Source organism: Macrotis lagotis, chromosome 1, assembly GCF_037893015.1.
Source record: "Macrotis lagotis isolate mMagLag1 chromosome 1, bilby.v1.9.chrom.fasta, whole genome shotgun sequence".
Classification (NCBI taxonomy): domain Eukaryota; kingdom Metazoa; phylum Chordata; class Mammalia; order Peramelemorphia; family Peramelidae; genus Macrotis; species Macrotis lagotis.
This window is the reverse complement of record NC_133658.1, coordinates 573,627,333-573,645,408: the sequence shown is the minus strand read 5'-3', so window position 1 is coordinate 573,645,408 and position 18,076 is coordinate 573,627,333. Positions and strand designations below refer to the sequence as shown.

Here is an 18,076-nt window from a genome sequence, read left to right as displayed (position 1 = left end):
AAAATCTGGAAAAATTGTTACTTCATTAATCCTTAGAGGTTTTAAGTATACAAAGTAGTAGAAGTGCATGAAGAAAAATGTTCAAAGCTAAGAAATCAGGATCAATCCTTCAAAAACATGAAGCAACATGCAAAAATGTAAAAATGTCATAGCAAGATGATTGGGGGGGGGGGGGTTCAGACCTGAGATTTCAAAAGGAATAAATATCCCTTTCTACCATTTAAGTAGATTGGCAACTCAACTACAAGTTGTAGTCATAAAGAATTGCCTTTCTATAATTAATAGAAAGGTTAAATGACTTAGGAGGCAGTCGTGGTACAGAGGAAGATCACGTGATTTGGAATCAATCTCCTCCAGATCACTTACTATATTCTGATCCTTTACTTTGGGATTCAAGGCTCTGTCCTGAGACATGAACTTTCTTCTTCCTACTCTCTCTCGGTGACCTCTTGGGTCCCTGTGGATTTAATTACTACTCCTTTGAAAATAAATTCCAGATCTATATATCTAATGCTCACCCCTCTCCTAAACTCTAGTCCCATGGGTATGGATATGCTGAAGCTTACTAGGACCTGAGCTAATTGTTAAATTTCCAGTTTCTATTTTAAAAACACCTTAGAAATTGGCAAATACTATAAATCTAGCCTTGATTTCTCAGGGTTTTTTTGTTTGTCTAGATTTTAAAAAGTAATAAAGAAGAAATTAATGATGCAGATTAAACTTAGAAGTATATCATCCATCCTTATTTTTTGTGAGTCAGATAGTAAACATTTACAAGAATACCTCTGTATATCACCCTTAGAATTTCTAACAGGATGCCTCCTAAGTACTGCATTTCCCCCCCAAGATAAGACCTAACTGGAAAATAAACCCTAGCATGATTTTTTCAGGATTTTTATAAGCCCTACCTCCAAAAAAAACCCAGTTAAGATCATCAGAAGACACATGCATTTAGTATATCTGTTGCAACACATGATGGATGAATTATAAAATAATAATATTAAGATATAATTGAATATAAATAAATAATATTATTAACATTAATAATTATTTAAGCATTTTTAAATACCCTAAGAGGAACCTTTGGATGAGAGGTAAATGCCTATGTAAACAGAAGAACTTGAAACTTATTGCTGAAAGACCAGAGTACAGACATAGCACAAATAATATGCGCATTTGATAATATCTGAATAGGAAAAAACCTAAGGGCAAGAAAGATAAAATTGAACATTGCCCACAGTTAAAAGGAAGTGGGTCAATTTAATGCTGCCACTTGATTTGCAAGGTGGCCAAAGAGGTCTGCTAGTCTGGATTCAGGTAGCACTCACCCCTCTAAAGACATGAAAAATTTCCTTGGAGACAAAAGAATAGATCAAATAATGATTCCTGCAAGAATGATTGCCTAAAATTAAAGCTTCTCTGAGGTACAATCTCACACCTCTCAGACTGGCCAGTATGACCAGAAAGGATAACGATCATTGTTGGAAGGATTGTGGCAAATCTGGGGACACTACTACATTGTTGATGGAGCTGTGAACTCATCCAACCTCTTTGGAGAGCAATTTGGAGCTACAAGGGCCAAAGGGCAACAAAAATGTGCATACCCTTTGATCCAGCAATACCACTACTGGGTTTATACCTTGAAGAGATGATGAAAAAGGGTAAAAACATCACTTGTACAAAAATATTCCAAGCAGCCCTGTTTGTGGTAGCAAAGAATTGGAAATCAAGTAAATATCCTTCAGTTGGGGAATGGCTTAGCAAACTGAGGTATATGTATGTAATGGAACACTATTGTTCTATTAGAAACCAGGAGGGATGGGAATTCAGGGAAGCCTGGAGCGATTTGCATGATCTGATGCTGAGTGAGATGAGCAGAACCAGAAAAACATGGTACACCCTAATAGCAACATGGAGGTGATGTGATGATCAACCTTGATGGAGTCGCTTGTTCCATCAGTGCAACAATCAGGGACAACTGCAATGGAGAATACCATCTGTATCCAGATAAAGAACTGTGGAGTTTGAACAGACCAAGGACTATTAACTTTAATCTAGAGAAAGAATGATATCTTATTGTCTGAGTTTGCTATCTCTTATACTTTATGTTTCTTCCTTAAGGATATGATTTCTCTCTCATCACATTCAATTTGGATCAGTGTATACCATGGAAACAATGCAAAGACTGGCAAATTGTCTTCTGTGAGGGGGTGGGGAGAAGGAAGTAAGATTAGGGGAAAAATTGTAAAACTCAAATAAAATCTTTAAAATTAAAAAAAAAAAGAAAAGCAACAACAACAACAAAAAAAAGAATGACTGCCTATCTCCAGACATTCCTTGAAAATAAGCCCTAATGTGTCTTTTGGAGCAAAAATTAATATAAGACCTCTATTTTATTCTTGATGAAATATGGTATCTCAAAACCAGCATGACCAAATAAAAACTCATTTGCCCTTCTAATCCCAGATTTCAAATTAAAGTTCATATTGTGCTGCTTTTACCTCCACAAATCTCATATCTCCTCTCTAGTTGGACATTACCACCCTACTTCAAGCTCTCATCACTTCTCCCTGGCCCTACTGCCACTTCATTGGCTTTCTGACCTTATATTTCCCCATATAATCCATCTTCCACACAGTGGTCATAATTATTTTTCTAAGCACAGGTTTGGCCATGTCAGTTTTCTGTTCAGTAAACTCTAATGGTTCCCTATTACCTCTAAAATCAACTACAAAGGTCTATGCTTAGATTCCCCCTTCCCCATTCTAATTCACTTCTTTTTAAATATTCTTTTCTCTTTCAATTTTGAGTTCTGAATCTCTCCCCTTTTCCACACACCCTGAGAAGGCAAGGATTATGAAATCAATCATACATATGATATTATATAAAACATTTATCCATATTATGCTTTTCACAAAAAAATCAAGAAAAGAGTTCACTTCTCTTTCTGAAAAGTGATATCATTTTTTTCATCATGAGACATTTGGAATTGTCTTGAATCATTTTACTGATCAAGGTGGTCAAGACTTCCACAGTTGGATCATCATTACAATATTGCTGTTACTGTGTTCAATGATCTCCCAGTTCTTCTCATTTCACTTTGTATCAGTACATATTGGTCTTACCATGTTTCTCTAAAGCTATGCTCCCCTTCCATTGTCATTTATTAAAGCACAGTAGTTCATCACAATCATAAGCCACAATTGTTGAGCCATTCCCCAAATGATGAGTATTCCCTTCATTTCCAATTCTTTGCTACCACAAAAAGAATAAATATTCCTTTACTCCTTTCCTTTGATAATTTAAGATATATACCTAGAAGTGGTATTTCTGGGTCAAAGGATATGCACAGTTTTATAGCCTCATTCTACCTCTCCCTACCCCCCTTTTCCAGTGCATCCCTCTTTCTTACACCATCATTGATTTTTTTTTTTGGAGATCATTTCAATATGATCAGCTCACACTCATGTCCTCTGTCTTTCAATTGCCTTAAAAATGCTAAAGGTCTTAGGAGTTGCTTGTATTATCTTCCCAAATAGGAACTCTAAACAGTTTAACGTTATTGAGTTCCTTATGCTTCACTTGAATCTTGTGTTTGAATGTTGAATTTTTTATTCAACTCTGGTCTTTTCATCAGGAATGCTTGAGAGTCCTCTATTTCATTAAATATTTATTTTTTCCCTGAAAGATTATATTCAATTTGGTTGAGTAGGTTATTCTTAGCTTTAATCCTAGCTCATTTGCCTTTAGGAATTTCATATTCTAAGCCTTCTGTACCTTTACAATGGAAGCTGCTAAATCTTGTGTGATCCTGATTGTGGCTCAACAATATTTGAATTGCTTCTGGCTGCTTGAAATATTTTCTTTTTTTTTGGCTTGGAAGCTCTGGAATTTGACTATAATATTCCTGGAAGTTATTGTTTTGGGATCTCTCTCCAGAGATGATCACTGTATTCTTTCAGTTTCTATCTTACTCACTGAATCCAAAATATTGATTTCTTAAAATATGATATCTAATTTCTTTTTTTGATCATGATAGTCAGGGAGTCCAATGATTTTTTTAAATTATCTCTCCTTAATCTATTTTCCAGGTCAGTTGTTTTTTCTCTTGAGATATTTCACATTTTCTTTTTTTTAATTCTTTTGACTTTGTTTATTGTTTCTTGATGTCTCATGGAGTCATTAGTTTCTACTTGCACTATTATAATTTATAAGGACTTATTTTAGTCAGTGAACTTTTCTATCTCTTTTTTTTCTATTTGATCAATTCTGCTTTTTAAGGAATTATTTTCTTCATTGAGCTTTCGTACCTCCTTTTCCATTTGGCATGTTCTACTTTTTTATCTTTATGCTGCTTATATCTTTGTTTTAATGTTTCATCTCCTAAAACTTTGGAATGACTTAGCCAGTCCATATGCTTTTTGGATCTTGAAAAGGACATCTGGTGTTGAGGCAATCAAAATTGAGTGATTTAGCCTACAAATCCTTACTTGGTCTTACACTTTCTTCATTCCCTTTTCCATGAGACATGCAAAATCTGTCATGATCATTCTAGGGTTCACCTCAATCAAGTCTTCTGGAAGAGCATATACTCTTCCATTTTGGGGGGGGACCATTGAAATGGAACACTTTGGTAAAAATTAAGTTGCCACCCTGCTATACAAACTATCAACCTTTGGAGCTAAAGATTGTAAAATCATGTCAAACCTTTCATCCAAGTAATGTAAACACATACCATTGACTCCTCTTGCAATAAATGGTGCTTGGGCAGTCCGTTGTTTGGGTTAGCAGAAAGGAGGCCAAGCAACAGATCTCCAAAGGATCCAGTGAGGTATAGTCTGATTGGATTTCAGTGAGATAGAGAAGCAAAATACTAGTTCTTTCTTCTTGAGTCATTTAAGTCCAGTCTCAAGACAAACATCAAGATTACTGAAGATGAACCAGGAAGCATTGAATATCTGGGTATTTTTGGTGCCCTCCATGTTCTACATTTTAAGGAAAGGTTTTCTCTTCAGCAATTGTTTTTTAAGGTGCTATTTTCTTCATTCTTTTTGTGCCTCTTTTACCATACTGTAATTTTCTTTTCATAATTTTCTTGCATTAATGTCAATTCTTTTATCACTTTTCCCTCCACATTGTTTTTCTTTCTTTAACTCTTCCAGGGCCTGTGTCCAATTAGCATTTCTCTTTTGGGGATTAGGTAGCACAGTAGAAAGAACATCAGATCTGTAGTGAGAAGGAACTGAGTTCAAATTTAACCTCAGATATTTATTAGCTGGTCAGTTTAACACTACTTGCTTCAGTTTCCTCATCTTTAAAATGAGTTGGGGAGGCGGAGCCAAAATGGCAACAAGAAGGGATCGAGTCTTAGGAGCTCTCTGATAAAACTCATAAGTTAAGGACTCTAACTAAACTTTTGAGAGACAGAACCCACAAAGGGACCCAGTGAGGCAGTTCTCCTACTCAAGGTAACCTGGAAAAGAGCAGAAAGGCTCTGCTCCCCAGAGTCGGATGGGCAGCCCGCCAGAGGGGTGGCCACCAGAGCCAAAGAACTTCAGCCTCCCAGAGGCAGCCCCAGGGCTCTGGGAGCCACGGCTCACAGCAGCAGGGGAGTCTCCTGAACTACACCCCGGGGAGCCAGGCACAAAGTGGGGGAACAGCGGGGGACCTCTGCCAGAACAGCACATGGAGCCCAGCCCTCAGGGCACACAGCTAGCAGCTTGGTCTTTTCCCAGGCCTGATTCAGGAAACAGAAGCAGGCGGAGCCAGTAAGCAGGAGCCCCCAGGGCATGAGCCCATTGAGCTGAGGCAGGGGAGTGAAGAGAGACTGTAGAGCTCTGTTCTCTGCCCCTGGAACAGGACTCTGGGGCTCTGACCACATTCAGATCCTGATAGCAGTCTAGGCCCCCCATAGAACAGCAGGGGCCCCCTCCACCTCAGCCCCGTGGCAGAGGGGGGTGCTTATGGTCATTCACAGACCAGGAGGGAGGACAGAGCCTCACACATTGAGATCCTTGTGGGAGTGTTCCAAAAGCTCAGGAAGCACCCCCAAAACAGGCCCAGGCTGGGAAAATGAGCAAGCAGAGAAACAAAAGGAAGACTATTGAGAAATATTTTGCAAATGAGCCCAAGAAGGATCAAAATACTCAGTCTGAAGATGAGGAAGCACAAGCTCCTGCATCTAAAGACTCCCAAGAAAAACAGAAATTGTGCTCAGGCTATGACAGAGCTCAAAAAAGACTTTGAAAATCAAATGAGGGAGTTGGAAGAAAAACTGGGAAAAGAAAGGAGAGAGATGCAGGAAAAACATGAAAATAAAGTCAGCAGCTTAGTCAAGGAAATCCAAAAAAAAAATGCTGAAGAAAATAGCATGCTAAAAACCAGCTTAGGTCAAATGGATAAAACAGTTCAAAAAGTTATTGAGGAATAGAATGCTTTAAAAAGCAAAATTGGCCAGATGGGAAAAGAGATAAGAAAACTCTCTGAGGAGAACAAATCCTTCAGACAAAGAATAGAATTCAGGGAGATTGATGAATTTACCAGAAATCAGGAATCAATACTTCAAAACCAAAAAAATGAAAAATTAGAAGAAAATGTGAAATATCTCATTGAAAAAACAACTGATATGGAAAACAGATTTAGGAAAGATAATTTAAAAATTATTAGAGAACCTGAAAGTCATGATCAGGAGAAGAGCCTTGACATCATTTTCAAAGAATTACTACAGGAAAATTGCCCTGATATCCTAGAAGCAGAGGGCAAAACAGAAATGGAGAGACTCCACCGATCCCCCTGAGAAAGAGATCCCAAAAAACCAACCCCTAGGAATATTATAGCCAAGTTCCAGAACTCCCAAGTCAAAGAAAATATTACAAGCAGCCAGAAGGACAGTCAGGATCACACAGCACTTAGCAGCAACTACATTGGAAGCTCGTAGGGCTTGGAATACAATATACCGGAAGGCAAAAGAGCTTAGAATGCAGCCAAGAATCAACTACCCAGCAAGGCTGAATGTCCTCTTCCAGGGAAAAAGATGGACTTTCAATGAACCAGGGGAATTTCAAATGTTCCTGTTGGAATGGCCAGAGCTGAACAGAAGGTTTGATCTTCAGATACAGGACTCAGGTGAAGCATGGAGATTGGAGGAGAGGGGGGAAATATGAGGGACTTAATGATGATGAACTGCATGTATTCCTGCATAGAAAAATGACACTGATAATACTCATATGAACCTTCTCAGTTAATAGAACAGGTAGAGGGAGCTTTTATAGTTGAAGCACAGGAGAAAGCTGAATTCGAAGATAAACTATAGTGTAAAAATGGAGTCAATAGGAAAAAAAAGGGAAATGGAATGGGAGAAAGAAAAATGAGATGGGGAATAGTCCAAGATATTTCACATAATAAGATTTGTTTTTTATTACAATGAGCTATTGCAATGATATGGAAGGGGGGAGGCAAGGGGGAATGAGGGAACCTTTGCTCTCATCAGAGATGGCTAGGAGAGGAAACAGCAAATATACTCAATGGGGTATAGACATCTGGAGTAAGAAGGAGGGGGGAGCAGGGGGAAGGGGGTAGGGATGTGAATAAAGGAGGAGAGGATGGACCATGGGGGGAGAGTGGTCAGATAAAACACATTTTCTTTTTTACTTCTTTCAAGGGGCTGGGATTGGAAGGCCTGCTCAGGACCATAGGGCCAGGTGGATTCTGGGCCTAAGGGGTGGTAGGGGGGCTCAGGGCTTCTTGGCCCCAGGACCAGGGATCTGTCTGCTGCACCACTCAGCAACCCTACAGTAGAGTCAGAGTGAAAGGAGAGAGAAAATATAGTACATGGTAGTAGAGAAATAAGAAAGGAGGGAGTTGCGATCAGCAATGGCAACGTTGGAAAAATATGGAAGTAACTTTTGTGATGGGCTTATCATAAAGAATGTGATCCACCTGACAGAGTTGTTGGTGTTGGAACAAAGACTGAAGCACATTTTTTGTTATTATTATTTGGGGGAGGGTGCAGGGCAAGTGGGGTTGGGTGGCCTGCCTGAGGCCACATAGCAGGGGGATCTTTGGGTGTCTGGGGCCAGATTTGGACCCAGGTGCTCCTGGCTCAAGGGCCAATTCTCTGTCTGCCACCCAGCCACCCCTACTATTATTGCTATTTTATTTTATTTTGGGTTTTTTCTTTTTTTCTTCTTTTTGGTTTTTGCAGGGCAGTGGGGATCGGGTGGCTTGCATGTCACACGGCTGGGTGATTTGTTGGGTTTATGAGGCTGGATATGGGCTCAGGTGCTCGTGGCTCCAGGGCTGGTGCTTCGTCCATTGCGCCACCTGGCTATACCTACAATTATTACTATTATTTTTTTTAATTTTAATTTTTTTCTCTCCCCTTTACTTTTTTCGCCCAAGCAAGTCTATCTATATTCATGGGGGGTGGGTATTTTGTTTACTTGTAAACAAGAATATATTATTAATGTAAAAAAAAACATTTGTACAAAAGAACTCATGAGCCGGCAGATTTCAGAAAACCTGGAGACACTTATATGAACTGATGTTGAGTGAAGTGAGCAGAACCAGAACATTTTGAACATTCTGTGGCATCTACTATGATAGACTTAGCTCTTCTCAGTGATCATTTTCAAGAAAATACCATTCACATCTAGAGAAAGAAAAATGAAGTCTGAATGTAGACCAAATTTTTACTTATTAAAACTTTTTTATTTTGTTTTTTCCTTTAAAAAAATGAGTTGGAGAAGAAAAAGTCAAACCACTCCAGTACCTTTGCCAAGAAAATTCCAAATGGGGGTCACAAAAAGTCAGGCACAACTAAAAAACAACTTAGTTTCTTTCCTTCTTTGTTTATTTTTTGCTCATTTTTCAGTCTATTTTTGACTTTGAATTTTATGATAAAATTGAACTCTGTTCCCTGGCCCTGTTCCAAGATTGAGGATATTTTGGGCTGCTGTTTTCCAATGCTTATCTTTTAGTTTTTTCATAACCTAATGCCAACCTAACTTTCCAATATTATTATTTCTATTCATCGAATTTCATTTTTTTTGCAAGGATTAAGTGGTTTGGATTAAGTGATTTGCCCAAGGTCACACAGCTAGGAAATTATTAAGTATCTTAGGCCAGATTTGAACTCAGGTCCTCCTGATTCCAGTCGATGCTCTATCCACTGTGCCACCTAGCTTCATTTACCAAGTTCTAGTCAAACTGACTTTCTTGCTGTTTCTCAAATATGACTCCCTATCTCTATCTCTGTACCTTTACACAGCCTTTGTCACAAAGTGCTAGACATTTCTTTTCTGCCATGCAAAGTACTAGTGCCCTCAAAATGTTCATGATCTGGGGAAAAGTTTTACCCATCATACCCTAGTTATGGGATTCTAGGCTGGTGTTCCATGCTTCCTTCACTTTGTAGACCATTCTAGTGTCAATGGAATTTTGTATAATTTCCATTAAGACTTGCAGCTATTCCAGGAATCATTTCAAAATACTATGATATTCATTATAGTTACTTAAAGGAGCAGGGCCAAGATGTGGCACAAAGCTATGAAGCTCAAGGAGCTTTTCCCAAAACAATTTTGAATGAAGCCTCTAAAGGGATCCTAAAATGGCAGAACCAACCCCCCCCCCAAAAAAAAAAACCCAGTAACACAACTTGTTTAGAGAGATTTCTTGGATAAACTCCAGGAAAACATTTTCTTCATGGGCAATTAAGAAATATAATCCAGTGTAGGCAGGAGAGCTGGGAAGCCAGCAAGAGGCTTTTGGCCATAGCACAGATAAGATTCCAGGATAGCTCTGCCAGCAGTGAGCGTGTCAACTCTAGCTCAGAGAAGAAGGTTTTTGAGCCCTGGGATACTCTAGTATAGGGATCAAATTGGGAATACCAGAAAAGTCAGGAACCAGAACTCCAACCCCCCCCCCCCAGCAAAAAAAGATTGGAACTCAGTACCCTATACATAGGAATAGAACTCAACTGACAAAATGACCAGAAAAACAGAAAAAGTGCTACCCATTTACCATTACTATTCTGATTGGGGAGATAAAGCTGCTATCTCAGAAGAGGAAAACAGTAACAAAATGCCTAGATGTGGAGCCTCTAATAACTGGTGAATTGGTCTCAATTCCAAAAAGACCTCTTAGAAGAGCTCAAAAAAGGATTTAAAAACCAAGGAGAGGAAGAAGAAAAATGGAGGGGGAAAAAATGAGAGTCATACTGGGGAATTATGAAAAATTAACAGAAGAAAACAATTTTTAAAATAGAATTGACCAAATGGAAAAGGAAACACAAAAGCTAACTGAAAATAAAACCTTAAAACCTAGAACTGGACAAATAAAATTGAATAACTCTGTAAGACACCAAGTTTCCATCAAATAATACTAACAGGATGGAAAAAATAGAAAAAATGTAAAGCAGCTCTTAGGAAAAGCTATCAACCTAGAAAAGAGATCCAGGAGAGATTATTTATAAATTATTGGTCTATTATAAGGCCATCATCAGAAAAAGAGCCTGTATAATATCATGTAGAAAAATTGCCCTAATATCCTGGAACAAGAAGGTAAAAGTCCTTGAAAGAATCCATCAATCACCAGAATGAGATCCCAAAATAAAAACTTCAAGGAATATCGTAGCCAAATTTCAGAATTTCCTGCTGAAGGAGAAAATACTGCAAGCAGACACAAAGAAGCAATTTTAATACCAGAGAATCACAGTTAGGATTACATAGGGTCTACCAGCTTCAATATTAAAGAATTGGAGGGCCTAGAATATGATATTCTGGAGGGAAAGGAGCTTGCATTACCACCAAGAATTAATACCCTGAAAATTTTAGAGTAAGAAATCACACTTTAACAAAATAGAAGACTCTCAAACCTACCAGATAAAAAGACCAGAACAGAACAGAAAGTTCAATCTTTAAATACAAGACTCGGGGGATATGAAAAAGGATAGGTGAAGGAGGGAAGGGGAATGTTAGTTAATGCTTGAGAACAGTATTTCTCTTAGGACAATTGAAAGCAACATATTTAGACAAAGGGAATGAATTTAAATTGACTTATCTGATTAAATTTTTAGCTCTTGAATGATTTTTGCTTTACATGATACTTTAGCTCATGAGAATTGTATTTCTACAGAGGGTACTTGGGAAAAGGGTGTGATATAAATTGATTATAATCTTATGATGTTTATGGTTTTTGAAAACTATTTCTAATGGGACAATTAGGGAAAGTATATTTGGACAGATGTTATAGATATGAAGGAACTATGAAATATTGTTGCTTATCAATCAATCAATCAGCCCTTGGGAATTATACTTCTATCAAGACATAAAAGGAGTATGTCTTGATAGAGGTAGTGGGTACAAGACAGGTTTTAATACAATCAAGACATAAAAAGAAGGATTATACTAGGAGCAGGCAAGGCTTTAGAAAATAAATAACTCCTCATGAAGAGGTATAAAGATCTATTATAGTAGAGGAAAAGAAGGAAGTGTATGAGTCCTGAGTGGATCTTACTCTCAACAGATTTAATCCAAAGAAAGATAATATAATTCCAATTGGGTTTAAAATGTTATCCTAGCCTATAGGGAAGGGGAAAGAAAGAGGAATAAGGGGTTGATAAAAGTGAGGGTGAGAGGAAAAGTAAAGTTAAAATAAAAGTTAAAAACTAAAGTAAAAGGGAAAAGGAAGAAGGAAAGGGAAAGGAAGGACTGGTGGAGAAGCAGCAATCAGAAGCAAAACATTTGTAGGAAAGATAAGGGGAAAGGAAAGAGAAAAATAAAAATGGGTAAAGATAGCATGGGGGGGGGAAATAAAGAGTAAGTAAATATGAATGGGCTGTTTTTTCTCTTTCTCATGGTTTTTCTCCCCTTAGTTCTAATTTCTTTTTCATAACATGACTAATATGGAAATTCGTGCATGTACAACTTTTTCCAGATTGTTTGCCACCAATGGGAAGAGGGAGGAAGGGAAGGGAGAGTGGTAGAAAAATGTGGAACTCAGAAACTTGCAAATGAACAAATGTTGAAAACTACCTTTGCATGTAATTGGAAAAATAAAATAATATTTTTTAAAAAGAGAGAGAGAAATCTTGAGGTATGGGACTTCAGAAAATCCTGGAAAGACTTGAATGAACTGATGCTGAGTGAAGTGAGTAGAACAAAAAGAACATTTCACACACTAACAATAATCTTGTGTGATGATCAATTATGATAGGCTTACTCTCAACAGTACAATAATCAAAGACAATTCTAAAGGCCTTGTGATGGAAAATACCATCTACATCCAGAGAATGAACTATAGAATCTGAATGCAGACCAAAACATACTATTTCCAATTTTTAAAGTTTGTTTTATGAATTATGGGTTTTTGCCCTCTCATGTTTTTTCCCTTTGGGGTTTGAGTCCTCTTTTACAACATGATTAATATGGATATATGTTTTAACATAATTATACATGTATGACCTATATTAGATTACTTGCTGTAATCTGAGAAGAGAGGATGGTAGAAAAATGTGGAACTCATAAACTTGCAAATGGATGAATGTTGAAAAATGTATGTAGTTAGAAAAATAAATAAACAGATAAAATATTTTAAATTTTTTTAAAAAGAGTAGTTAAGTTAAAATTCAGGGACTTCTTTATATCTCCAAGAAATTAGATTTGAGACAAGGATTGATTATGATGTCACTTGTCACTTTGTTAAGTCCCAGACCTTGTGTGAGGCACTAAGGATACAAAGCTAAGAGTAACAACAGCATCTGCCCTTTAGAAGTTTATATTGGTGATAATAAGAAGAGAGAGGTGAGGTGGTATCAAGCAAAATGAGTACATACAAAATAGATTTTTTTAAAATATATGAAAGTCAGTCTGATATAATGAATTGAGAACTAAGTTTAGAGTCAGGAAGACCCAGGTTCAAATCTCACTTAGTACTTGGGTTATAAATCAATAAGTAGTCATTAAGCATCTTCTATGGGCCAGATAGTGTCCTGGATACTGGGGATACAGGGGCAAAACAATTCAGCTTTCTGTGCCTCAGTTACCAGTCTGTAAAATGGGGGGCTGAACTTAATGGCAGCTAAGATCCTTTCCAACTCTAGATCTTTGAATCCATGGGATACAAGGTGACTTGGGTAGAGCACTTGAGGGATCAGAAAAGCCTCCATAGTAAATGTGGTCTTTGAGCTGAGCCTTAAGAAAAATTGGGGATTCCAAGAGATGAAGGAGAGGAGGGAGTACATTCTGGTATGGAGGATGACCAGGACAAAAGACAAGATGTGCTGCTCATGTGTGAAGTTTCATTCTTTTCCCCTTAATTTACTTTCCCTTGACCTCAATTTTTTTCTTCATTCAGAATTGAAAGGATAATTCAAAGAAGTGGGGGGGGGCAGTGAATTCCCCAAAGCATTCCCCAAACCTGCCTTCTTTCCACAGTCTCTCACTAGTTTCATTTTGACTTCTATTTATTTTTCTTTCCAGAGAAAAAGAAAATGCTTCTTTGGGAAAGAGACATTTGCTTTACTGTTCTGGGAACAGAAACCTAAAACAGCAACCTTTTCCAAAGAAAACAATTGCTGTGGAGTAGGACCTTGGTGAGCTTGGACTAACTCCAGGATCCAGTAAGGGTTCTGGTTTCTTTAAGGGAAGTTATGTGGGTCCAGTTTGATTTTCAGCACCAAGCTCCTCTGAACAATAAACTGCTAAATCAATCCAATCTCCCCAGATAGGCTGTGAGGGAGATAGGTGTAAGGGTCACTTCTGGACATATGAACTGCAGAAAGTCACTTCAGGAATAAGTTAATTTCCTCAAATAAGATCAGTTGGCCTAGATTAGCCTCAAATCTCCTTCCCAGACTTCTCCCCCCTCCCCCATCCCAGAGGTTTGGCTGAATAAGACTGACCTCAGGAATGTGGCAAGTCAAACATCTGTCTAGCTACATGAATCTTTGTTTCCCAGTCAGAAAATGTTTGAGCTGGAAAGAATCTTAGAAATCATTTACTCCATGAAGCTTGTTTCCTGATTTTTCTTTTTTGTCCTCTACAGAAATAGAAAATGTGTGGTATATATTTAATCAGTAGCAATATTGTCACTTGAGTTCACTGAATATGAGAAGTTCCTGTATTATAGTCAAGTTGGGTATGGAAAGATTAGATAGATTTGTAGTTCTAGTGATCAATATAGATAGACATTGAAATATAGAGCATTTGCTAAATTAATATTAAATTATTTACTTCTTGCAGTCAAAAGATATTAAGAACTTCTCGCATGTAATGACTACACAAAGAATGGGGGCAGTAAAACAAAAAAGACATAGAGAGTCCCTATATCCATGATGACCTTTCATTACCATTTCTCATCTTTTCTCTTCCCCTACAACTTCTATTTGCCTCCTCCTGGCTTTACCACTAAGATAGATAGATGGATACATTTTACAGATGAGGAAACTGAGGCAGTTAAGTGACTGGCACAGTATCAGATAGATGGATACATTTTACAGATGAGGAAACCGAGGCAGTTAAGTGACTGGCACAGGATCACACAACTAGTAGGTGTCTATGGTTAGATTTGAACTCAGGAAGATGAATTTTTTTGACTAACACTCTATACAGTGTACCATCTAGCTGCCCAATAGGTAGATAGATAATGGACATAAATATATATATATATATATATATATATATATATATATATATATATATACATATATATAGAGCATGTGCATCCTTCCCTATGGGATGAAAGAAAAATGAGATGGTTAGTAGTAGTCTACATATAAATGCGAACTTGAGGGATAGTGAAAGAAAGGGCAGAACAAGACTAGGAGTCAAGAGAATTTTGGGAAATGAAATTTTAAACCGGTAGAAAAAAATTTTAAAGGGGTGAATTTTAGCCAAGTAAGCTACTTAGTTTTTTGTAGTTGAAAGAGAATGTGTTGTAACGGAAAGCTATCCTTGGAGTCAGTAAGACTTGAGTTCAAATCCATCTCCGATCTTTACTAACTGGGTGATTCTAACCAAATCACTCAACCTCTCTGGGCCTCAGTTTCCTTACTGATAAAATGAGGAAGTTTACCTCTATGATTTTTAAGACCTCTAAATATATGATCTTAGGGAAGTGATTCTTCTTCCATAATGCCTCTTTATAATCTTCAAAAGATTCCAGCACCATTCATAAAGATTTATAGCAAAAAGAGGTCTTGGGGTTCATCTAGTCCATATTCCTTATTTTATGGAGGCAAACACTCAGGCCCAGGGAAATTAAGTGACCTGTCTGAGATTATTTGGTCAAGGAGCCACTAATTTCAAACCCCAATAGCTAATTTCAAACCAAGGCATCTCTTCACTAGATTAGACAGCTTTAAATGCACAGCCAAAGAAGCACACACATAAAAGAAACACATGCAAAATTGACAGATCACTCCCCATACTTTTAATTATTCAATTTCTTTCTACTTAAGAATTTTAAACTTTACTTGGGGTATTACATATATAGGTAAGGAGAAAGACTGAGATGTGTCTCATATCTTAATGCAGAAACAGAGAGTCCCAACAGGCACCAAATAATGAAACAAGACGTCTGAAAATTGTTTGTTTCCAGTTCACTTCTTTGTATGACAGAGTATCTAAAAATTAGATTAGATAGATTTATTGATGGGTAGATTGATTGATAGATAAGTACACAGTTGTTCAGTTGTGCCTGATTCTTTGTGACTCCATTTGGAATTTTCTTGGCAAAGATAATGGAGTAGTTTTACCATTTTCTTCTCCAGTTCATTTTGCAGATGAGGAAACTGAGGTAAAGAGGATCAAGTAACTGGCCCAGGATCACACAGATAGTTAAGTTTCTGAGGCTTGATTTGAACACACAAAGATGTGTCTTCCTGACTTGAGGTCTGGTATTCTATCCAATGTATCACCTAACTATCCCACAGGTAGGTAGACAAATAGAGAATTTGTGCTAGACACTGTGTTAAGCGTTTCTGAAACCAGTAAACAAAATAATTTCTGCCCTTGAAGAACTTGCATTTTAATGGGGAAAGACATACATAAAGGGGACTTGGAAAGTGGAGGCGGAGATTGAGAGAAGGGCACAAGATAGTTGCCAAAGAGCAATCCTGTGAGTGATGTGAAATATGGATTACCGTCCCTCTTTAAAAACAGTTGGAGTGAGGCAGTCTGGTGGTGCAATTGGATAGACCCACCCTGGAGTCAGGAGAAACTGAGTTCAAATATAGTTTCAGACTCTTGACCAAGCTAGTAAGCTAGCTGTGTGACTAGGGGCAAATTACCTGATTACCTTGCCAAAAAATTATAATTATAATAATAGTTGTAGTAGGAGTAGACAGTGATGCATCAAGAGACTGGAGCAGTAGGACGGCAGTTGGTAAGGAAGAGAAGAGAGTTGGAGAGCCAAGTCAGTAGAGAAAAGGATGTTGCCTCTGAGAAAAGGAATCCAGATTGACTGTCAGGTAGGGTTGTGATCCTTGGTTAGCTTTCTTCAGGTTGCTAATAGTAATCATACATTGGATGAAACTTTCTTCCTGGAAAAGGAAAAAAAAAACTTAGGGAAAAGGAGTTTGGTATTATAGGCCATCCCTGCCTTTCATTTGAATAGGTCCCTGGAGATTAGATAGAAAAATTATAAGAGTAAAAACTGGAGGGGTTTTTTTAATAGACACTGTATAGTGTGGATCCCAATTCTTTTTAAGATGGTCCTATTGAATTTGTAAAGCAAGATTTTCCCTGAATTAGGTAGGGGGAAGTGTAGTAAAGAGGAAAGAAAAAACAGTGGAAACTGAAGAACCATTGACTTAGTGACAAATCAATGATTGATATCAACAAATTAGCAGATGGTAGAAAGGCAAGTAATAAGATCAAGATTATTTTAGCCATTATCTTTATGTGAAAAGTTATGCCAACAAGAGAGTAAATGACCTAAAAATGACTCTCCCCCCCGCTCCCTTGAGAAAGGACAGGGCATAACTGGAAAGATAGGGCTAGAAATGGTCTGGGCTTTATCGGACTACAAGTTTGGTATGAGTGATCCATCGTAACATGACAACCAAAGAAACTAATGCAATATTCGGTTCTTGAAGAAAGACACAAAGTAGAGTACCAGTGCAGTAATTGTCTGAGGACATTTTGCCCTGATCAGAACATACCTGAAATACTATGTTCAGTTTCAAATGTTAAAAAGGACATTGAGAAATTGGACAGAATCCAGAAAAAAATAACAAGGATTGGGAAGGACCTCAAAATCACTGTCATATGAAAATTAGTTGAAAGAACTTGAGAGGTTTAACTTAGAAAGAAGATTTAGGGTATACATTGTCATATATGGGGGGGGGGAGACTGATTAGAATTTGTTTCCTCGATCTCAGAATATAAAACTAAGAACAATAAGTAGGAATGGCAACAAGGCAAATTTAAATTTAATATAAGGAAAACTTCCTAGCAATTGGAACTGCATAAATGCATAAAAGTGAAAAGTATGAGTTTGAGAGGTTGACAGTCAACAAGCAGTTTGTGAAGCACCTATTAAGTATCAGGGATCTAAAGAAAGGCAAAAAACCTATTTTCCCCTGTTCTCAAGAAGCTCATAGTCTAATGGGTGGGGACATACAAACAACTTTGCACAAAGTATATTCAGGACAAATTGGAAGTAATCAATAAAGGGAGTGAACTGTGAAGCAAAAATGCAATTGAGGAGTTGTGGAACGTTGTGTTTTGTTCTTCATGCACCAGGACATCACCCCTGGTCCAATACTGGACCAGAGCCCAGAACTAATGGAGTGATAACAAAATAATACATCTTACCAATCCTTTTTTGCCCCATCCGGTATGCACCAGTATACATACTAACTAATAATTGATGGCAACCTGCAAATTTGTCAAAAGATGAACATCTGCCAGTTTACTTTTTATTTCAACCATGAGACTGAAATCAAGCATAGTCTGAGGATGAACATAAATTTAAATAAATCCAAAAATGCATTCTCACCTTTTGACTTTATTATATCTCACTCTACCCCATTCACCCTGAACCTCCATCTGCATAGCCTCTTTTAGAAGTGAGG

At 37.6% G+C, this 18,076-nt stretch overlaps 1 protein-coding gene across 2 annotated transcripts in view; it reads right to left on the bottom strand.

Moving 5' to 3' along the window:
• LOC141507179 (V-set domain-containing T-cell activation inhibitor 1-like) overlaps positions 1 to 18,076 on the bottom strand; it is a 106,720-nt gene that overhangs the window by 19,816 nt on the left and 68,828 nt on the right. The window contains exon 5 of one of the 2 annotated variants that reach the window (XM_074214599.1): positions 15,230 to 16,540. The exons of the other annotated variant lie outside the window; for it this stretch is intronic. Within the exon in view, the coding sequence (XP_074070700.1) occupies positions 16,506 to 16,540 (35 nt within the window). The 3' untranslated portion in view covers positions 15,230 to 16,505. Of the gene's footprint in view, positions 1 to 15,229; positions 16,541 to 18,076 lie in introns of those variants that run through there. 2 annotated transcript variants of the gene reach the window in all.